Raw genomic sequence first — 23,342 nt, forward strand, 5'->3', positions numbered from 1 at the left:
ACCTACTTACTAGTGCTATACTACTAATGAATTCTATCATGTAATCTTTAACAACCACCTAGTAAGTATGTGCTCTGGGAATTAGTGAGAATTTCTGATACCAAAGAATCACTTACCATGCTATATTTCCCTCAGCTAAGATTTGAGGCAGTTTACAAAAACACCTTCAGTACGAAAGAAGAAAATTAATCACTGAGAGAATCAGGGCTACAGGTAGGAAAATAAATCTTAGGCTAAGATAAACACATGAGAAGTACATAACATTTTCTTCCCAATATAGGTGGCCTGTCTTTGGTTTTATGCTCTTAACACATGTAAGAGGAGGGTAGGCAATAACATGACCACGTTGGTTTGCGTGTCCTGTTCAGTTCAGGCCGGACTAACCCTGTACCTTCTGAGCCTTTTGGCAACACTGTTGAAATTACATCACAGCCCCAATGACAAAGATTGGCAGTAAGAAAGTGGCCAGGGAGTATCTTTTATGTTTAATGATAAAAAGTGAAACTCTTCCGAGTTATTGACAACTACACTACTGGAGAGTTGGTTTAGGGCTGGACCCACCTGGTGAAGCACTGGCCTGGATGTGGTCTGGCATAGGGGTGGAGTTTCACTGAGCTTCCGGTTTCTGTCAGCTACCAGGTTTCAGATCGCTGTGCAGTTTTTCCCATTTTGGCAAAACAAGAGCCTTTCTAAACCCTCTGTAATCTTGTGGCTCCTGATATCAGAAGGGCCTGAGACAGGTCTGGGCCCTTAGAAGCTACTATAATAACAGCAGAGAAATCCTGTGTTGGTTTAATTGTTTTAGTCCTGTGTTGTTTGGACCCTGATTAGGGTCCAAATCCATAGGGTCAAATTATAAGGAAACAGCTAAAGATGTGAAACTTTTAGAGAAGGCTTCCACTATGTATGTTTCTTTTTAACATCTTTATTGGAGTATAATTGCTTTACAATGGTGTGTTAATTTCTGCTTTATAACAAAGTGAATCATCTATATATATACATATATCCTCATATCTCCTCCTTGTTGCGTCTCCCTCCCACCCTCCCTATCCCACCCCTCTAGGTGGTCACAAAGCACCGAGCTGATCTCCCTGCACTATGGGGCTGCTTCCCACTAGCTATCTATTTTACATTTGGTAGTGTATATATGTCCATACCACTCTCTCACTTCGTCCCAGCTTACCCTTCCCCGTCCCCGTGTCCTCAAATCCATTCTCAACGTCTGCTTTATTCCTGTCCTGCCCTTAGGTTCTTCCTCAGTATGTATGTTTGTGTGTTGTCAGCAATTCCTGAGCAGGAACAATTTGTGTGTGTGTGTGTGTGTGTGTGTGTGTGTGTTCTCACTGTACTGTAATAGGCACAATGAAGGTGTGTAAAAACAAATGTAAACTTCATTCTTCAATTTCCTAAATTTGGGCTTGATCATTTTGGTAAAGCAAATGGGGATAACATTTTGTGTTAGCTCCTCACTTAATGACTAATAAATAAAAAATATTAACTTAGGTCAATATACTGGCTCACAAGTGTGCACTGGGTTTAATCATTCTTTTTCTTTGCTTCAAGGATTTTGACTCTTTCTTCTCTGCAAAAGAAGAGAATATTATTTATTCCTTCCTTGGCTTGGCTCCCCCTCCAGGCTCAAAGGTAAGGTTGAACACCCTCTTGGGGTCCAATATAGGTCATAAGAAGTGAGGATAAAATCAGCACCAATACTGTTTAATAAGTGATGATCTTTAAATTAACATGATTTTAATACACTTCTTATTCTGATGAAGTCTTATGCATAGAGATAATGCATGGTTTCTACTAAAGCGTGTTTGAAAACGGTGCTTTTATTATTTTTGCTCTGTTTACACCTTGTTATAGTAAGCTTTACAATACCTAAGAAATATCATTGCATTCAATAATCTTAAGTGTGTTAATTAAATACGTAAAAGTATAAATTCTCAGGTTGTGTCTATGAAATTATTTTGTTATGAATTTCTCATGACAGCATATGTTAGTTAATTTTATAATGATATGTACTCCTATATTAATTATTTCTATTGAAAATGAATTGAATTTTGCTTTTTTTTTCTGATGAGGCGGGAAAAAGTAAGATCTAGACTCAAGAACAAGATAAATTTCATCAGGTTTCTTTTCCCCTCTGGTGTTGTTTCATCTTTGATTATGTATAATTATATCAATTAAATAAAGAATTATGCTAATAAAGTAAATACCATGAATTTGAATGTCTGGTGGAGATCACCTATTTTTTTTTTTTTTTTTTTTGTGGTACGCGGGCCTCTCATTGTTGTGGCCTCTCCCGTTGCGGAGCACAGGCTCCGGACGCGCAGGCTCAGTGGCCATGGCTCACGGGCCCAGCCGCTCCGCGGCATGTGGGATCTTCCCGGACTGGGGCACGAACCTGTGTCCCCTGCATCAGCAGGCGGACTCTCTACCACTGCGCCACCAGGGAAGCCCCAGAGATCACCTGGTTTTATTCCTTACCTTCACTGCATTCCTCACCTCTACCAAGCATCTCATACATGACTCTCCATAGATACAAGACAAGCACACATTTGTCTAATTCATTTATTTCTTAACTAATCTGTTTATGCCCAGCTTCATTTCAAAAGAGATTTGTGATGACTGACTCCCAATTAATTCTCACCATAGGAGACACAACTAAAAATCCTACCTTATAGAGATGGGTGTGTCTCAGAGGCATGTGGATGTGCTGTCTTCCATGTGTCCACCTTCTTCAGGTAATGACACCTGAGGTCTCTTAGTGCTTAGGTTAACACATGCAGGTGTAACACGAATTCCTTCTCCAAATGGTAACATGTAGATTTTACAGTTGGTTAATGTTCTATAAGGGGATAATGGTTCTATACAGAGAAATAAAGATATTTCCCTTTTAATGAAATACCTTTCTGGCTTTGGTCAACGTAAATGCAACATATCTCATACACGTTATTAACCATTTAAAAAAGTGCTAAAAGCTATTATATGCAATTTGATATTTTTTATTTGGTATAGGAGTTTGTTAACTGGGTCACGTTAGTTTAGCTATTATGTTTAAGAGATGGTACCTTAGTGTTAAGGTATATTTCTTGGTGGGGACACTCAGGTCACTTGGGTCTTGAAGAAGGACAGGAAGGGTGGAGGGAAGAATGTTCCAGGCAAAGGTAAGAGCAAATGCAAAGGCCCTGAGGCAGGAAAGGGCTTGGAGACTCCTAAGACCTGCCATGACTGCCCTGAGTCCTGAGTTGCCGAAGTGAAGAGGGAAGGGGCACCGTGGGAGGTGGGAGCAGCAGGTGGGCAGCCCATGGGCCACAGCAGTGCTCTGGAGTCTATCTTAGGGGCCGTTAAGACATTGTAAGGGTTTTAAGCAGAGGAGTAATTTTATTTCCTTGTCTAGAACTCTTTTTGGCTACAATGGGATGAATGGATTGAAGTGGTACAAATTACTGTAGTAAAACGGATGAGATGTCATGGTGGCGTGGACTAGGGTGGTGGGGATAGAACAGTACAGAAGTGGATGATTTTAGTATCTGTTTTGGAGGAAGAATTGGTAAGAATTGCTGATGGATTGAATCAGCAATGAGAGGGTTTAACCTCCTTGATTTTAGGACCATCAGATTCTATTTTACAATTTGGTTTCTGGTTCTGTTGTGCTCTGAAGAGGGACTGTACCGTGAGGAGTTTTTATCTTAAGTGCATCTTTGTACCCCAATGCGTATCTTCATTTCTCTTGAAAAGACTGTTTTTTGAATATTAAAATTTAATTTTTATCCAATTAATATGTGTATAATTTTGAAAAGGTCAGGGTTATTACAGAAAATGGTAGATCCTGCCTTCACCCCTCATGGATGACTTTTCTGTGTGCTAAGTTGCAGAGCTCCAGGCCAGACATCACTTCTGCTCAGGACTGGAAAGCTGCGGGTCCATATTCTTAGTAGTTTCCAGGGCTGTTGTTGAGAAACTTGGTGCCAGTCTGCCTACTGACCCTGTATTTGTGTCTGTTTTTGTTTTTCTCATTCCTGGGAGAATTTAGGTTCCTCTCTTTTGCTTTGAAGGTGCATGATGAGCTGCTTGGAATGGTCTTTTCTTCCTTGTTTGTGCTGGGCACTTGCTGGGCCTTTTTTCAATCTGGAAAGTCATGTTGTTCAGTTCTGGAAGATGTTGGAGGTACTCTTTCTGTGGTCATTCTTTTCCCATTGGTTTCCATTTTCTTTTCTTTGCTCTTTTTGAAATTCCTCTTATTTGACTGCTGGGCCTCCTGGACTAATCATACAATATTTTGTTCTTTGCTTCTGGTTCTTTCACTTAGCATAATGCTGTCAAGGTTCATCTATGTAGTAGTATGTGTCAGTACTTCTTTTCTTTTTATGGCAGAATGATATTCCATTGTATGAATAGACCATATTTTATTTATTGATTCATCAGTTGACAGACATTTGGGTTCTTTCCACTTTGGGACTATTATGAATAATGCTGTTATGACCATTTGTATCTTTTGTTTAATTTTATCTTAAATATTAGTATTGTATTATAGGCTGCTCTGCAGAAGAATCACTTGGACAGTTTTTAAAAAATTAAGATGCTTGAGTTCTGCTTCAGACCTACTGACCCTGAATTATAAGGGGAGAGGGTCAGGGACCTTCTTTTTTTTTTTTTTTTTTGCGGTACGCGGGCCTCTCGCTGTTGTGGCCTCTCCTGTTGTGGAGCACAGGCTCCAGACGCGCAGGCTCAGCAGCCACGGCTCACGGGCCCAGCCGCTCCGCGGCATGTGGGATCTTCGCGGACCGGGGCACGAACCCGTGTCCCCTGCATCGGCAGGCGGACTCTCAACCACTGCGCCACCAGGGAAGCCCGACCTTCATTTTTAAAAAGCTCTTTGGTTGATTCTGATGTACACTCCTGTTTAACAACCACTAAGTTAAGGACTCATTTAGCAAATATTCATAGATATGCCTCGCCAAAGTGAAGGTGATATCATATTTGCTTTAGTTAAAGAACTCACACATTACAGAGAAACAATGAGCTCACTTTGTTTCTCTCCCCATCCTTGTTTCCTTCGCTCCTTAGGGGCCACTAACATCATCGGTATTTTAAGACTATATATAAAACTATGTATTCATCTCCACAAGCAGTACATGTGTTTTGTATTTTTAATGCTTAATTGGTATCATATTTTTTTGGAATTTTCTGCAAATTGCTTTTTTCATTACGTTTTGAGACACAGCCACCCTAATATATGTAATTCTATCTCACCCTCTGCTCTGTGTCATCTTGTCCCATTAAAAATATTACCTAATCTCAGATTTTAGATCTCACCCTGGTTTGTGTTTAGGTTTTGTCCTATTGCGTGAAATTCCTTTTGGCTAAGTAGAAGAAAGGGGTGGCCATGGAATTATAGAGCTCAGCCTAGAGGGACTTAACATCCAGTTCAGAGCCTTCTCTTCACAAAGGAGGAACTCGAAGCCCGAGAAGTTTAGGTGATTTGCACAAAGATACTCCACTAATTAGCAGCACAGTCCATGCTAGAACCTTTGGTGCTGTCAGCATTGCTCGGGTTTATAGGGGTTGGTGTGTACTTGGGGCAAAGTCCTTCAAGTATCCTTTGGGAAGACAGGCACTTGACGATTTATGGAAGCGGTATTATTTGTCAAGTATCGTTTTGTAGCAAACAATATGGTGGAGAAGTGTCAGCAAGGAAATCAATCTTGTTCAAGCTAAAAATAGATACTCTTGACTATTATGGAGAAAATGTATGCTTATAAAATGATATTAAGCATTGCAAGCAGCATTATTGCTTGTAGAACAGTTTTCTTAGGCAGGCTGTACCAGGCCAAGTACCAGGTCAGTTCTCCCAAGAGAGCTTTGTAAGTGAGCATTGCCTCCATAAAATCAACCTCAGTTCTTCACAGGCATCTGGTCATATCTGCTTCAATGAGCATCATTATTTTATTTTGTTTCTCTTATTGAAGTATAGCTGATTTACAGTGTGGTACTTTGCTGTACAGCAAAGTGACTCAGTTATACACATATAGACATTCTTTTTTTATATTCTTTTCCATTACGGTTTATCCCCAGATATTGGATATAGTTCCCTGTGCTATCCATTCTAAATGTAATAGTTTGCATCTGCTAATCCGAAACTCTCAGGGATAGAAAAGACAAAAGAGCAAAGAACATAAAATTGTGAAAGGATAGACTCTTCGTTAAATGTTATTGGGACAATTGGACAGTAATATGTAAAAAAATTGAAATCAGACAACCATCTCACACCATACACCAAAGTTAACTTAAAGTGGATTAGAGACTTGAATGTAAGACCTGAAACCGTGAAACTTCTAGAAGAAAACGTAGGTAGTACACTGTTTGACATTGGTCTAGCAGTATTGTTTTGGATCTTTCTCCTCAGGCAAGGGGAACAAAAGCAAAAATAAACAAACTGAATGACATCAAACTAAAAAGCTTTTGCACAGCAAAGGAAGAGATCAACAAAACAAAAAGTCTACTTCTTCTCCCACCTACTGAATGGGAGAAGATATTTGCAAACAATGTATCTGACAAGGGATTAATATCCAAAATATACAAAGAACTCATATAATTTGACATCAGAAAAACAATAAACCCAATTAAAAGTGGGCAGAGAACCTGAATAGACATTTTTCCAAAGAAGACATACAGATGGCCAACAGTTGCGTGAAAAGATGCTCAACATCACTAATCATCAGGGAAATGTGAATCAAAACCACAAAGAGATATCACTTCGCACCTGTCAGTAGGGCTGTCAACAAAAAGACAACAAGTAAAAAGTGTGGAGGAGGATTTGGAGAAAAGGGAACCCTTATACACTGTTGGTGGGAATGTAAGTTGGTGAAGCCACTATGGAAGACAGTATGGCGATTCCTCAAAAAGGAATTCAAATTCTAAAAGATATATGCACCTTGATGTTTATTGTGGCATTATTTACAATAGCTGAGATATGGAAGCAACCTAGGTGCCCATCAAGAGATGAATGGATAAAGAAGATGTGATACACACAAACACACACACACACACACACACACACACACACACACACACACATGCACTCACACACTGGAATACTATTCAGCCATAAAAAGACGAAATCTTGCCATTTGTGACAACGTGGATGGACCTTGAAGGTATTATGAGAAGTGAAATAAATTAGATGGAAAAAGACAAATACTGTATGATTTCACTCAATATGCGCAACATAAAAATCTAATGAACAAATAAACAAACAAACAAAATAAATGAACAAACAGAACCAAACACATAGATACAGAGAACAGAGTAGTGGTCACCAGAGGGGATGGGTGAGGGAGAGGGCGATACGGGTAAAGGTGATCAACTGTATAGTGATGGATGGAAACTAAATTTTTGGTGGTGAGCACGTTGTAGGATATACAGAAGTAGAAATGTAATGTATACACGAAACTTACACAATGTTATAAATCAATGTTACCTCAAAAAGTACTTAGTGATAGGTTAAAAAATTATAGGTTGTGGGCTTCCCTGGTGGCGCAGTGGTTGAGAGTCCGCCTGCCGATGCAGGGGACACAGGTTCGTGCCCCGGTCCAGGAAGATCCCACATGCTGCGGAGCGGCTGGGCCCATGAGCCATGGCCGCTGAGCCTGAGCTCTGCAACGGGAAAGGCCACAACAGTGAGAGGCCCGCTTACCAAAAAAAAAAAAAAAAAAAAAAAAAAAAAAAATTATAGGCTGTTTCTGTGGCATGCAAAATGAAGTAATAAAGTCACTCCAAAAAAGTTTTAGGCAAAATATAAATGTAATCACTAAGTCTATTTTCAAAGACAACAGCAATCATTCTATCTTATTTATAAAAATGAATGAATAGAGGAAAAATCTTGATACAACAAAATTATCCAGAGAACTATACTGTGAATATACCAAGCATATGTACCATGCAATATGCTATGAATGACAAGCATATTCTTACCATATATGGTAGGAATATATCAAGAATATCAAGTAATGAGATTCAGTCGTTCTGGAGTAGATCCTGAACAACTATATATTAGTAAAACTACATGAATATATTGTTGTAGTTTATCTTACGACAGGACTGAAAGTAAGCTCATCACACGCGATGAATTGTGCCGAAGCGCAGCAGTAGAGGGCTGCCGCTCGCTCAGGCAAAACAGCGCCGTCTGTCCTGCTGTGGTAGCTTTTATTAAAGCATTATCTAGGTCTTAACTTTTCAGAAGTGCCAAAGCAGCGACCTATGTTTTTATTAATTATACAAACAATAATTGGCTTTCGTGAGCACCTGCCGTGCTTCGTCCTTGAGCGCAAAAGCAGCACAAAGTTCCCACCATTATTCTGATTATACTGAAGTAGCACAAGGACACTTCCTTGCGTTCCCACCACTCTGATTATACTGAGGACACCTCATGGATCAGTGCCCAAAGCACTCAATGCTTCTTCGCAGGCCCCCGGTTTGCCGGGGGTGGGGGCGCTCAAAGCAATCAGGACTGTTTGCAGTTCTGGCTTATTCGCCAGCCCCCAGTTTGCTGGGGCGGGGAGGGGCTCATGGGTCACGTCTCCTTTCCACGTCCTCAGTTATTCCACTACAGTATATGATGGGAATCTCTAATTGAAAATTACTACCCTGGATCATGCTAGATGGAAATTAAAGAAGTAAAAGATGATCGAGTTAACATTTAAAGCAAATAACTAAAGTTAGGATTGATAACCTATACCATCATTGTCAAATATCATGCAAGGAACCACTAGGACCAACGTCTTCTATATGTTATTTTAGTCAGGGGAGTATTATTAAGACACCAATGGAAAATATCCAGTTATATATATGTATATATGTAAATAGATTTTCCCATAACTGGTAGAGGTACGTACAGTCATCACAATGACAAAGCATCACGTTTACAGAATGCTGTCAGGGTGTGACTATTCAGTATCAGAATCTGAACATCCCAGTGGGGACCGTCGTCACAGCAGCCACCCCAGGATGTTCTGACATTTCCCACAGTGACACTGACATTGCTCAAGAGGGTTCCAATCGTCTGATGGGGTCATGGTCCCATCCTCTAGCAGAAGATGGATTCTCTCTTAGGATGCATCCAAGTCTGGTGACGAAGGTGCAGATACTATGTCTGGATGATGTAATTTGGGGCCCAAAATGACCTGTGATTAAAAGTTTTGATCCTCATTTTCTGGTGTGACTAGTGAGCTTCCGTTGAAAGCAATTTTGAGTCACGGCAAAAATATTTCAATAAGTGCAGGGTTTCCCAGTAACCTGAAGGAGGAAGACCAGACTGAACAGAGGATCCAGGTGCCTTCAAAGGAAGGAGCGTGAAAGGAAGAAGGAGAGGGAGACAGAAACATTTGGTGAGGACTGTACAAGACATGAATTTGGAGCAGAAACAGACATTCTGAAATTTCCTAATTTAAAACTGCAAGATGAGCGGTGGAGTGGATGCCATTGAGACCCACGTGTGGTTCAAGATCAACAGGAGGAAATACCTCCAACACAAAATAAAATGCAAAGAAATAGAAATCGTTTGGGAAAGCCAGAGCCTGGAAGTCAGCCACAGGAGACCTAGGACATGAACAAGAGTAGTTCCAGAAAGAGCGAAGATTATCATACTAGGTGAAGTTAAGTAAGACAGAGAAAGACAAATGTCGTATGCTATTGCTTATATGTGGAATCTAAAAAAAATGATACAATTGAACTTATTTACAAAATAGAAAGAAACTCACAGACTTAGAGAATGAACTTATGGTTACTGGGGAGAATTGTCGGGGGGAGGGATAGATTGGGAGTTTGGGATTGACATGTACACACTACTGTATTTAAAATGGATAACCGTCCATCAACAGAGGAATGGAATGGATAAAGAAGATGTGGTACATATATACAATGGAATATTACTCAGCCATAAAAAGGAATGAAATTGTGCCATTTGCAGAGACGTGGATGGACTTAGAGACTGTCATACAGAGCGAAGTAAGTCAGGAAGAGAAAAACAAATATTGTGTATTAACACATATATGTGGAATTTAGAAAAATGGTACAGATGAACCTATTTGCAAAGCAGAAATAGAGACACAGATGTAGAGAACTAACGTATGGATACCAAGTTGGGGAGGTGGGATGAATTGGGAGATTGGGATTGACGTATGTACACTCCTATGTATGAAGTAGATGGCTGGTGAGGGCCTACTGAATAGCACAGGGACAAAAAAGGAAGGTACAATCTGTTTGCCGGAAATATATAAAAATGTAATATATGTGTTCAAATGCGTTCCAGTATACATTAGGTGCAGACAAATACTGTTTGATTCCACTTATACGAGGTACCTAGAATAGTCAAATTCATAGTCAGAAAGTACATCGGTAGATGCCAGGGGCCAGGGGGTGGGGAGGGTGGGGAGAGGGACTGGGAATTAGTGTTTAATGGGGACAGAGTTTCAGTTTAGGAAGGTGAAAAATTTGGGAGATGGTTGACGGTGAGAGTTGCACAACAATGTGAATGTACTTAGTGCCACTGAAATGTACAGTTAAATATGGTTAAAATAGTATGTTTTAGATTATGTGAGTTTTAGCACAGTAAAAAAAAATTAAAAAAAAATAAAATGGATAACCAACAAGGACCTACTGCAAAAATAAATAAATAAAAAGCATGAGGAGAAAAAAAAAGTGTGAAGAGCAGGAGAAGAGAACTCATGACTAAGAGAGAGCAGAGGGCTCTCCACTTGAAGGTGATGCTGCAGCCTCCCCTCCAGCCCCTCGTCTCCTGACTGGGCAGGAAAACCAGAGGGTGCTGTCTGAGGACCAGAAACTAGGCAAGAGTCCCTGCAAGATGGAAAGCAGAAAGGGCTGGTGTGAAGGAAGAACCGAGCCCTGGTGTTGGCCAAGGTGTGCTCAGCTCTCAGGGCCCTGCAGGCCCAGATGGGGCATTCGCACTGCAGGAGGGGCCCTGGGCAGTGATTTGGAGCAGCCTGGCAGCTGAACCCCTCTCACCCCACCTCCATCCTGCCCTTAGTCCCGGCGGTGGCCCACAGAGGGGTCTTCCCTGGGAGAAGCGGTGAGTGTGAGCTGGGTTGGGGGCGGGGCAGGCCCCCGAGAACCCTGGAGCAGGCAGACCCTGGCAGTCGGCCTCAGCCCTAGATGCACAGCAGAAGCACCAGGGGAGCTGTTAGTACCAGGAGATGCCAGGGCCGTAGCCAAGATGGGCTGAATGGAAATCTCTGGGCGGGGAGGCCCCAGGGGACTTTAATGTGCTCCTAAAGCTGAGAACCACTTCTGTAAAGGAAAACCTTGTCAAAATAGTGACGTCAGGAATTTTAAACAACCTCAGAAATAGCCAGGAGTTGTGGAAGGCCATATGGGAACAATGACATATGTGAGAATATCCATTCTGGTTTGGGGATATGGAGAAAAGCAGGGAAATACCAATGTTCTGAAGGTCTGGGCTCAGTGGGGGGCAGGGGAGGTAAATCATTTTGTTGGGGATCGTTCATATTATGTAACTGTGATTTATTAAGAGAGAACTGTGAGTTTTATGAACAGAAAGGTAAGCAATAGTGAAAGAGAAAAGCATTTCAGAACATCTAGATTAGCAGAACGGGGGCAGAGCTGAGGAAAACAGAATGGAGACAAACTTAAGTCAGCAAAATGAAGGGAAGGAAAAACATGAGAGAAGACAGACGAGCTCTAGTGAATTAATATGGTAGAAAGAATCAAACCAACTCTATCAGTTGTTCTAAAAAATTTGGAGAGGCTGAAATTTCCTAGCCTGGATTCTTGAATAGTTGCTGTACAGTTGATGAGAAAGGGGTGTTAGATCTCCAGTTATGTGAATTGTCTGTTCTTCCCTTTAATCTGGCTAATTTATGCTTCATACGTTTTAAAAGCACAATCATATTTATAATTATGACTTTCTAATGAATTGACCCTTTTATTATTATCAAATATCTTTTTAAAATCCCTGGTAATACTCTTTGTCTTTTTATCTGTATATAATGATTAAAAAAAAAAGCTGTTTTAAAAAGATGTTCCAGACTTCTTATGCTTACTGTTTGCATGGTATATCTTTTTCCATCCATTTACTTTCAACTTACCCATGTAGACAACATAGAATTGGATCTTGTGCATTTTTTATTCATTCTGACAATCTCTGTTGTCAACTGGACCATTTAGTTTATTAATATTTAAGTAATCATTGAATTAATTGTGTTTAGATTTATCGTTTTATTACTTGTTTTTTATTTGTCCCCTCTCCTTTTATTCCTCTATTCTATGTGCTCTTGCTTTGTTTTGGGTTATTTGGATGTACTTTAGAATCCCCTTTTAATTTATTTTTTGGCTTTTTAGTGATACTTCTTCCATTTTTTTTGTAATGCAAAACTATATTTGGTTGCTCTAGTGATTGTAGTGTACATTCTTAATATTTCATGGTCTATAGTTAATCTTATAACACTTTATACTATGAACAAACATTGCAATCATATATATCCATTTACCATCCCCCATCCTTTGTGCTGTATGTATCATGTATATTACATTTTTGTATATCATCACCTCAACTATACAGTATTATAATTTTTGCATTGAACAATCCTATGTATTTTTTTTAAAAGAGTAAATCTAACCTTTTACATTTACTTAGACAATTTTTTGACACTTTAAATATGTTGTTTCTTTCTGTCTTCTGGTCTTCATTGTTTCTAATGAGACATGAAGATTACTTGAATTCTTGTTCCCTGTATGTAATATGTCATTTTTCTGTGGTAGCTTTCAAGATTTTCTCTTCATCTTTGGTTTTCAGCTATTTGATTATGGTGTACCTGGGCATAGTTTTCTTTCTGTTTATCCTTATTGGGATTTGCTGAGATTCTGGAATCTGTAAGTATATATGTCTTTTACCACATTTAGGAAGTTTTCAGCCATTATATTTTTAGATATTATTTCTGCCCCATTTTTTTCATCTCCCCTTCTGACACTCTAATTACATATGATAAGTCTTTTGTCATTATCCCATATTTCCCTGAAGCTTTTTTTATTTTTTAAAAATCTTGTTTCTCTCTGGTCTTCAAATTGGATAATTTCTGTTGACCTACCTTTAAGTTCACTTATTTTTTCTTCTGTCATCTTCATTCTGCATCCAGTCTAGTGAGTTTTAAATTTCAGATATTGTATTTTTTCTGTTATAGAATGTCCCACTTGTTTGATTTTTATAGTTTTTATTTCTCTGCTGAGATTTCTAATTGTTTCAGCATCGTATGCATATTTTCCTTTACATCTTTGAGCACAGTTATAATAGCTGCTTTAAAGTTTTGTCTGCTAATTCCAACATCTGGGTTCTTTCTGGATTGGTCTCTATTTATTGTTTTTTCTTTTGAGGATGGGTCACATTTTCCTGTTCTTTATACTTCAAGTGTTTTGGATACTTGGAGATAGTGAAGGTTGTGTTGTGCAGACTGTATTTTGTTACATTCCTCTGAAAAATGTTGATTTTTTGTTTGTTTGTTTCAGTAGGCATTTACTTTGTCCTACTCAAACTGCAAACTCTATGTTTCTAGTAGCAGCTTAAATCTGAGTTGAGCTCTTTTTTCTTTAGCTGAAACCAGTCCCATACACACATTGTTCTGGGCTCAGCTGGAGATTTTGACAGAGTTTATAAACAGAATTTGGGGCTCCCTCCATCTGCCTCTCACCTGTCCAGGATTCTGTCCTCATTTTCTAGGGGCTGTGGGTGCCCTGAATTCTGTTTTTTTGGATTTTTCAGGCAAAAAACCTGTGGGTTTACTGTTGTGGTTTTATGTCTCTCACAAGATTTGCTTTTTCTCAGGCTTAAGCTCTGAGAACAGCAACTCACCTAGTGCCATTCTCACTTTTTTTTAAACCATTTTTCAAAAACCTTACTGTTCAGTAGTGTTAAGTATATTTACATTGTTGTGCAAAAGATCTCCAGAACTTTTTCATTTTGTAAAACTGAAACTCTATACTCGTACAACTCCTCATTTCTCCCTATTCCCAGTCCCTGGTAACCACTATTTTACTTTCTGTTTCTATGAATTTTTCGATTTTCGATTCCTCATGTAAGTGAAATCAAACAGTATTGTATTTTTGTGACTGGCTTCTTTCACTTAGCATAATGTACTCAGGGTTCATCTATGTTGTAGCATGTGTCAGGATTTCCTTTCCTTCTTTTTTAAGGCTGAATAGTATTCCATTGTATGTATGCTCATCCATTCATCCACTGATGATATTTGAATTGTTTCCACCTCTTGGCTGTTGTGAATAATGCAGCTGTGAACCTGAGTGTGCAAGTCATTCTCATCTTTTAAGTCAACTTCCTCTTGAATCTTCTTACTTTGGTTCATTTTCCTCTTGTTTTTCCTTTTCTTCTGTTTTAAAGAAAATTTATTTAAAAAAATTCACCCAGAGTTTATAGTCATTATTTGTTAGAGAGTTTATAGGATATCACTTGCCTACACTGGCATTGGAGTTGTCAGTGGTATTAGATTTTAACATAGATTGAGACATATGTTATTTATAACAATAAAACAATAATTCAAAGAAAACTGGAAATGAAGGGCATAAACAAACAAAAAGAAAGCTGGAGTGACATTAATAATATTAGATATAGAGGAATTCAAGACCAAAAGCATTAACTAGGTAAAAGAGATATTATGAGAAATTGTAAAAATCTATAAAGAAAATATAGTAGTCATGGATCTTTATGGATCATACTACATGGCAGTCAAATTCATAAATCAGAAACTCCTAGACATACAATGAAAACTTGTTAAAAACATACCTTTCCATAAATATATCGTACTTATTACATATCAGGCACAATTTACAGCAAAAAAACCAAATGTAATCAGCCAACTTAATTTTTAAAAGTTTAAAAATTAAAAATTTTTCTTCTAGCTTTATTGAGATATAACTGCAGCGCTGTTAAGGTATACAGCATAATGATTTGACTTACATATATCATGAAATGAAGTTTAGTGACCATCCATCATCCTGTACAGACACAAAATGAAAGAATTAGAAAAAAAATTTTTTTCCTTGTGTGAGAACTCTTAGGATTTGCTCTCTTGACAGCTTTCATATATAACACAGAGCAGTGATAATTATATTTATCATGTTGTACAGTACATCCCTGGTACTTATTTATCTTGTAACTGGAAATTTGTACCTTTTGTCTACCTCATCCAATTCCCCTCTCCCCACACGCTGCCTCTGGTAACCACAGACTTTTTTTCTATGCGTTTGTTTGTTTTTGAAGTATAACTGACCAACAATACTATGTTAGTTCCTGGTATACAACATAATGATTTAATATTTCTGTACATTTCAAAATGGCCACCATAAGTCTAGTTACCATCTGTCACCATACAAAGATATTACAGAATTATTGACTGTATTCCCCATATTGTACATTTCATGACAGTGACATTTATTTTGTAACTGAAAGTTTGTATCTCTTAATCTCCCTCACCTATTTCTTTTCTCCCTCCATCTCCTTCCACTCTGGCAACCACTCTGTATTTATGACTCTGTTTCTGTTTGGTTATGTTTGTTCATTTGCTTTGTTTAGATTCCACATTTAAGCGAAATCGTACAGTATTTGTCTTTCTCTTTCTGACTTATTTCACTTAGCATAATACCCTCTAGGTCCATCCATGTTGTTGCAAATTCCATTCTTTTATAAGGCTGTGTAATATTCCATATATATATATATGCCACATCTTCTTTATCCACTCGTCTATTGATGGGCACTGAGGTGGCTACCATACCTTGGCTATTGTAAATAATGTTGCGATGAACATTGGGGCATATATTTTTTCAGATTAGTGTTTTCATTTTCTTCAGATAAATACCCAGGAACGCAGTAGGTGGATTGTGTGGCAGTTCTACCTTTAATTTTTTGAGGAATCTCCATAATGTCTCCTTTAGTAGTTGCACCAATCTACATTTTGATCAACAGTGCATGAGGATTCTCTTTTCTCCATATCCTCACCAATGCTTGTTATTTGTTGTCTTTTTGATAATAGCCATTCTGACACTAAGAGGTGATATCTCATTGTGGTTTTGATTTTCATTTCCATGATGATTAGTGATGTTGAACATCTTTTTATGTGCCTGTTGCCCATCTGTATGTCTTCTTTGGAAAAATGTCTATTCAGGTCCTCTGCCCATTTAACATTTTTTTATGTTGAGTTATATATTTTTTTAACTTTTTAAAGAAATAAATTTATTTTATTTAATTTATTTTATTTTTGGCTGTGTTGGGTCTTCGTTGCTGCATGTGAGCTTTTCCCTGGTTGTGTCAAGCGGGGGCTACTCTTCATTGTGGTGTGTGGGCTTCTCATTGTGGTGTTCTCTTGTTGTGGAGCACAGGCTCTAGGTGTGTGGGCTTCAGTAGTTGTGGCATATGGGCTCAGTAGTTGTGACACACGGGCTTCATTGCTCTGCAGCATGTGGGATCTTCCCAGACCAGGGCTCGAACCCATGTCCCCTGCATTGGCAGGCAGATTCTTAACCACTGAGCCACCAGGGAAGCCCATGGGTTTTTTTAATTTTTATTTTTTGGCCATGCCATGTGGATTGTGGGATCTTATCAATAGTTCCCTGACCAGGGATCGAACCCATGCCCCCTGCAGTGGAAGAGTGGAGTCCTAACCACTGAATTCCCTATATGAGTTCTTTGTATATTTGGATATTAATCCCTTATCAGATGTAGTATTTGCAATACCTTCTTTAATTCGGTAGGCAGCCTTTTTGTTTTGTTGATAGTTTCCTTTGCTGTGCAAAAGTCTTTTAGTTTGATGTAGTTCAGTTTATTTATTTTACTTTTGTTTCCCTTGTCTGAGGAGACAGATCCAAAAAAATATTGCTAAGACTGATGTCAAAGAGCATACTGCTTATGTTTTCTTCTAGAAGTTTTATGGTTTCAGGTCTTACATTTAAGTCTTTAATCTATTTTGAGCTTATTTTATTTATTTATTTATTTTTTGCGGTATGCTGGCCTCTCACTGTTGTGGCCTCTCCTGTTGTGGAGCACAGGCTCCGGACATGCAGGCTCAGCAGCCATGGCTCACGGGCCTAGCTGCTCCGCGGCATGTGGGATCTTCCTGGACCGGGGCATGAACCTGTGTCCCCTGCATCAGCAGGCGGACTCTCAACCACTGTGCCACCAGGGAAGCCCTGAGTTTATTTTTGTATATGGTATGAGAAAGTAGTACAGTTTGATTCTTTTCCATGTAGCTTTCCAGTTTTCCCAACACCATTTATTGAAGACACTTTTTTTTTCCTTATTGTGTATTCTTGCCTCCTTTGTCATAGGTTAAGTGACCCTAAATGTGTGGGTTTATTTTCAGTGTCCCTATTCTGTTCTATCAAACTGTATGTCTGTTTTTGTGCCAGTACCATACAGTTTTGATTTTGTAGCTTTGTAGTATAGTTTGAAACTAGGGAGCATAATACTTCCAGTTTTGTCTTTCCTTCTTAAGATTATTTTGATTACTTGGGGTCTTCTGTGACAGCAAACAATTTAATAGATATGTATAGATATATGTATACACACAAGAATAAGAATATATTAGATAGATATTAATAGAATGTATTCTTCTCTTACACTTATTAAACAATTTCCAAATCTATTACGTTCGTGGTCACAAAGGAAACTTTCATAAATTTCAAAAAGGGATGATTTTACAGGATACATTTTTATCCCAAGTATAGAATTACAATATGGAAGAGAAATATCATAAAAACTTAAGAAATAAATATATGCCATTTCAAATAACTCCATATCCAAGGGAAAACAAAACTGATATTACAAGTCATCAAATAATAAGCAAAAGATATTATTTCATGCACAAACCCCAATATACAGCCAAATCTCTATACAGAGGAAAATTGTTAACTTTAAATATTCTTATAATTAAAGGAGAAGGGTAAAAACTTAGTAAAATAAATATTCAACTTATAAAATTAGGAAAATAGAAAAAAAAGAGTAGGCAGTGAATCAATAAAAAGAAAAAACAAGATTAATTTACTACAAAAGAGAAAGTGTGTGTCTGTGTGCCTCTGTGTGCATATATGAATACAATTTATATATAATTTGAATATATACAACTTGAATACATTTATATGTAATTTGACTATATATAACTTGAACAGACATATGAAATAGATGAAATCCCTGACCAGTTGATATATTACTTAGAAAACTTTCAGTTATACCTAGATCAATTTCTGTTACGAATTCAGATGGGAAGTCTAAATAATATATTAGCAAACTGTATCCAGCAATGAATTAAAGGTAATACACCAAATTAGAGCAGAATTTTTTCTATCAAAGTAGTTCATTACATGAACTTATTGATGGAGAAAAACTGTAAGATTGTGTCCATAAATACCAAGAAGATATTTGATATAATTCATCAGACACTCCTAGTTAAAATAAACATGGATTAAAATATAAGTAGAAGGAAACTGAGTAAAAATTATAAAAACCAATTATCAAAAGAAAACTGTATCCTAATGAACCATGAAATACTGAAGCATTAAAATCAGAAGAAAGATAGGCATGCCTGTCATCACCATATTATTAAACATTGTTTTAGAAGCTGTAGTTATTACAAAAAAGTAAGAAAATGAAATATCTTATATATATTTAGCATATATGAAATATAAAAATTATCTTTATTTGTGTATGATGTAATTGTATGCCTAGAAATCTCAACAAACTCCAATAAAATCCATTAGAATTATTATTATAGTTTATTAAGTTTCTGGATTAAAAAAATGCAAAAATTAGTAGCTTTTATTTATATCAGCTATAATGGATAGGAAGTTAAAACGTAAAAAACATATCTCACTCACAATGGTGATAAAAATCTCTAAAATGTTTAGGAATAGATTTATCTGAAAGACACCAACAAATATTAAAGCAATGGAGAGACCTATGATGCCCTGAGTAGGATGACCTAACAATAAGAAGTGATAATTCCTAAACTAATAAATACATTTAGTGCTATTTCAATGAAAAGCCTATTTAATATTTTTGACACTAGGAAAAATGATCTTAAAATGAATTGGAATAATACATGTCTGAGAAGAGCCAAGAAAATCTTGAAAAAGGAGATTTTGTGTAGCAAAGTCTTGCCTTTCTGAATATTGAAATTTATGTTAAAAACTACAGTGATAAAAGCTGTATATCGGCATGGGAACTGATAAATACATCCATGGATATGTTTATATATTTATATATACACTAGTGTATTAACAGATCCAAATGCATACATAGAACTTTATAAATGACAAAAATAACATCTCAATTCAAGGGAAAAATAATGGTACGGGCATAATTTGTCATCTATCTGAAAGAAAACAGAACCCTACTTTATAGCATATACAAAATTAGATTCCAGGTGGATTAAGTCTCTAGATGTTAATAATTAATACAAAATAATAGAAATACATTTCAGAGAATAAAACTTAGATAAATTTGTGTATATAAAGGGCGACAAAACAAACAAAAAAACCCAACAAAATTTGTAAAAAGTTATAGACTGGAGAAAAAACCTTGTAACCTGACAACGGGCTAATATTTCTATTGTATAAAGAACCTATAAAAATTGATAATAAAACACAAACAATTCGTAAAAATGGGCAAAACATATGAAGGCATTTATCTGTAAGTGGCTAAAACTCATGAAAAATATGCCTTTCCTTTCCAGTAATGAGGAAAATGTAACTTAAAACAAAAATGAGGGCTTCCCTGGTGGCGCAGTGGTTGAGAGTCCACCTGCCGATGCAGGGGACATGGGTTCGTGCCCTGGTCCGGGAAGATCCCACATGCCGCGGAGCGGCTGGGCCTGTGAGCCATGGCCGCTGAGCCTGCGCGTCAGGAGCCTGTGCTCTGCAACGGGAGAGGCCACAACAGTGAGAGGCCCGTGTACCGCAAACAAAACAAAACAAACAAACAAAAATGAAATTCCATTTTCTCCCAACAGGTTGGCAAAGATTAAAAAGTGCAATCATCTTCATTGCTCATGGAGATAAAGGAAAAGGGGCCAGGCACATATTACGATGGGAATGTAAATTGCTACAATTCCTTTTTTTAGAAAGAAATTAATCCTCCCCACCATTTTATTCATTTTAATATAGCATTGTTTGTACAGGCACAAACGTGTGAACTTTCTGAAAAACCATAAACTGGGAAATATTTGAATAAGTTGTTATATATTTAATATTAAGCAGATGTTAATAACAGTGAGTTACAACCATATGAATTAATCTGGACAAATGTACATGATGTACTAAGCTAAAAAATCAAATTGTGCATAGTATGTTCCCATATCTGTTTAAAAAAACCACAAAAATGAAACAAAAATAGCCTCTATGTATGTATTAAGGTAGAGTTAGGTACATATAAAATTTTTAATATTGAGTATCATAGAAGCTTGGAACTGGAAATTGTGTATATGGCTTAATTTTTTTCCCGTGAGCTTGAAGTGCCTTTGTAATAAAAATCATCGAATCCTACCCCCACCCCATTTTTACTGATATAATTGAAATATAACATTGTATGAGTTTAAGGGGTACAACATAATGATTTAATATATGTAAGTGGTGTGAAATGATCTCCACAATAAGTTAACATCCATCACCTCACATAGTTACAATTTTTTTCCTTCTGATGAGAAAAATAGCCTAATATTTTAAGAGACTGGGAACCACTGGTTAAGTCAAGAGAACATAAAGTAGAAGGTGTATTCTAGCCCTGCCCCTAACTTGCAATGTGACATATTTTGCCTTTATTTTCTTGCCTCTAAGGTGTGAGTGGTGGTGACTGACCTATGGAATTAGGTTACAGTGTCGTAGTGAAGATAAAATGAAGACAAATATAATTTGGATAGTTAAATGGTATCGAAATGCAAGCTATTTATCCTCAAGAAAATTCTCAGACAGTCTCAATTTCTATGATGCAGGTGACAAAATCGCCCAAGGAAGCATCTTCCCTTCCCAATGGTGATGTGGCAGGAGAAGCACAGAGCAACACAGAGGTAAGAGCTGGTATCTTGAACCATCTCCTGGAGACCCATTTACTCAGAATGTCTACTAGGTTCTAATCTTTTCATATCTGTTTGTCTATCTGTCTACCTCATCTATCTATCTATCTATCATCTATCTTTCTTTTTTAATCTCTAAAATTATAAAGCTTCTTTCCACAAAAGCAATAGAAAATAAATATTCCCTAAATATGGAATCCTTTGGAGTTCTCTTCACAAGACTTAAATGGGTGAATTAACTCCTATTAGGGTCTTTATTACTCTACCATGCACATGAGTCGGTTCTATGGACTTACACCGACAGATCCAATCAGCAATGTCGAGGGTTGGTGATCCCATACTCTAGGGGTTAAGTGACTAATACACAGACGTCCACATTTGCTTTGTTTATGTATTGTGTATCTAAATAAGGAGACCACAGCACGTGTGGTCTGGTGTCGCCTTAGAAGCTTATCCAAGGTTAGTGATACCATGGGTTTCCTTTATGACCAGGGAACAGAGAAGGCTGAAGAAAGTGGACAACACGAGGCACAAAAAGAAGGCAGTGAAGATGCAGGCGACCTCACCGGATCCCCAGAGAAGAATGTGAGTGTTTGCTGTTTTCACTGTAGTTTCACTGGATTCAGTTCTGTTCAACAAGCATTTATTTAGCCCTGCCAGGTGCCAGGAATCTGTCTGGGCACACGAGAATGGGCATGAAAGTAAGGAACTGAGGGTTTAGCCAGGAGGCAGCAGGTAATTTTCACTTAATCTGTTAACTGCTGTGCTCAAGGAGAGTAGAGGGCTGAAAGGAAGCCAGAGGAAGGACCCTGAAACCAGGCCTGGAGTGACAGGCTACGCAAGGCTTTAATGATTTGTCCTTGTGTTGTTACGGTTAGGTTGGGTTCATGTTCTTTCTAAAGCAAGGGACCTTATGCCTTGGTCATGCGTAGTGATGGACTCCTATCACACTTGTCGACTTAAAAAAAATGCACAACGTGAACGTTGTGAGTTAAGTTTTGTTTGGGGCAGAATGAGGACTATAGCCCGGGAGATAGCACCTCAGAGAGCTCTGAGAAACTGCTCCTAAGAGGTAGCGGGAAACGTCAGTACATATGTGATTTTGATAAAGGGAGTCCGTGCAACCAAGAGCATGTTTTTTGCAGAAGGTTCTGCTCGTCTTGTGAAGGTTACTGCTTGTCACGAGGAGCAGACATCACCATGAAGGATTTTAGTGCTTTTCTAGATACGAGGAGATGCAAGAATTGGGCTCATAAAATCTTCTCCTGGAAGCATCTAACTATCTGAAGACCTGTTCTGCGAGTTTTTCCCAGAGCACAGAGTGCCTCGTTCCTGATCTCTACCCCGAACTCCTTTCAAGGGGTGTTGAAGGTCAGCAACTGCAACAGCTCGTGATTTAATCCTTGTAGAGGCAGATGGCAAGTGCCGGTTTGTAGTTGGCAATTCCACCAAGAAGATTTGTGGGAAGCCAATGGGAGCTGAGGATAATAGGGTCCCTGGGGGAGGGAAACTGACACCAATTCAATGCCAATCAGGGGACTCTCGGGGCCCCGCTGATGCAAGGCCTGTGAGCTAATTCTAAAGCGTTCCAATGCAGGGGCCGCAGGGTAAAGGGCCGAGGGGAGACTGTGGTTCTGGAAGCACCAAGCTAAGATAATGGTGGATCAGATGGGCTACTTATTCAAGGAATTCTGAAAATGTGGTTGGGAAGCCAGGCAAAGGGGAAACCCTGGAGCCACCGAGGGAGCCTGAATGGGCTGAGCCACCTCTTGGGAGAATTTCAGTGGGCTTCTGCCTTGGGCCAATTGTAGCAAAGACTATTTACCAAACCCCGATGGTTTGCATTTGTACCTATTTATTGATTCCAGGAGAGATGTGGACAGCTTTTAAGATCACTGGATTCTTGTTCCCAGCAGATCGAATGTGACTAGGAAAGGGGCCAAGACTGACAGCCACGTTGTGGAAAATGGGGGTGGCATCAGCTTGTCTTTATCATAAGGAATTTAAATTTGGGAGGAACCAAGGCAGTAAATTCCCTTATGTTTGAATACTGCTATTTCAAAATGTTGATGATTTAAGACCCTTTGACGTTTCTGTTTTGAAGAAAGATGAAATCTTCAGTCTTGATCTAGAAGTTAGGTGGGCTTTCATAGCAGCCTGTATAATTCAGAAACAATCAATTTAAGGTGAAATAGAGTGACAATTTAATTATCCTGTAATTTATAAACATCTTTAAAA

General features: G+C 38.2%; 1 protein-coding gene across 4 annotated transcripts in view; it reads left to right on the forward strand.

Annotated features, from left to right (window-relative positions):
• SH3BGR (SH3 domain binding glutamate rich protein) overlaps positions 1 to 23,342 on the forward strand; it is a 74,273-nt gene that overhangs the window by 31,507 nt on the left and 19,424 nt on the right. For all 4 annotated transcript variants that reach the window (XM_073804520.1, XM_073804519.1, XM_073804521.1 and 1 more), the window contains exons 3-5: positions 1,564 to 1,644; positions 21,024 to 21,098; positions 21,597 to 21,689. In XM_073804520.1, the coding sequence (XP_073660621.1) occupies positions 1,564 to 1,644; positions 21,024 to 21,098; positions 21,597 to 21,689 (249 nt within the window). The remainder of the gene's footprint in view (positions 1 to 1,563; positions 1,645 to 21,023; positions 21,099 to 21,596; positions 21,690 to 23,342) is intronic.

This window comes from Tursiops truncatus, chromosome 4 (assembly GCF_011762595.2).
Source record: "Tursiops truncatus isolate mTurTru1 chromosome 4, mTurTru1.mat.Y, whole genome shotgun sequence".
Lineage (NCBI taxonomy): Eukaryota > Metazoa > Chordata > Mammalia > Artiodactyla > Delphinidae > Tursiops > Tursiops truncatus.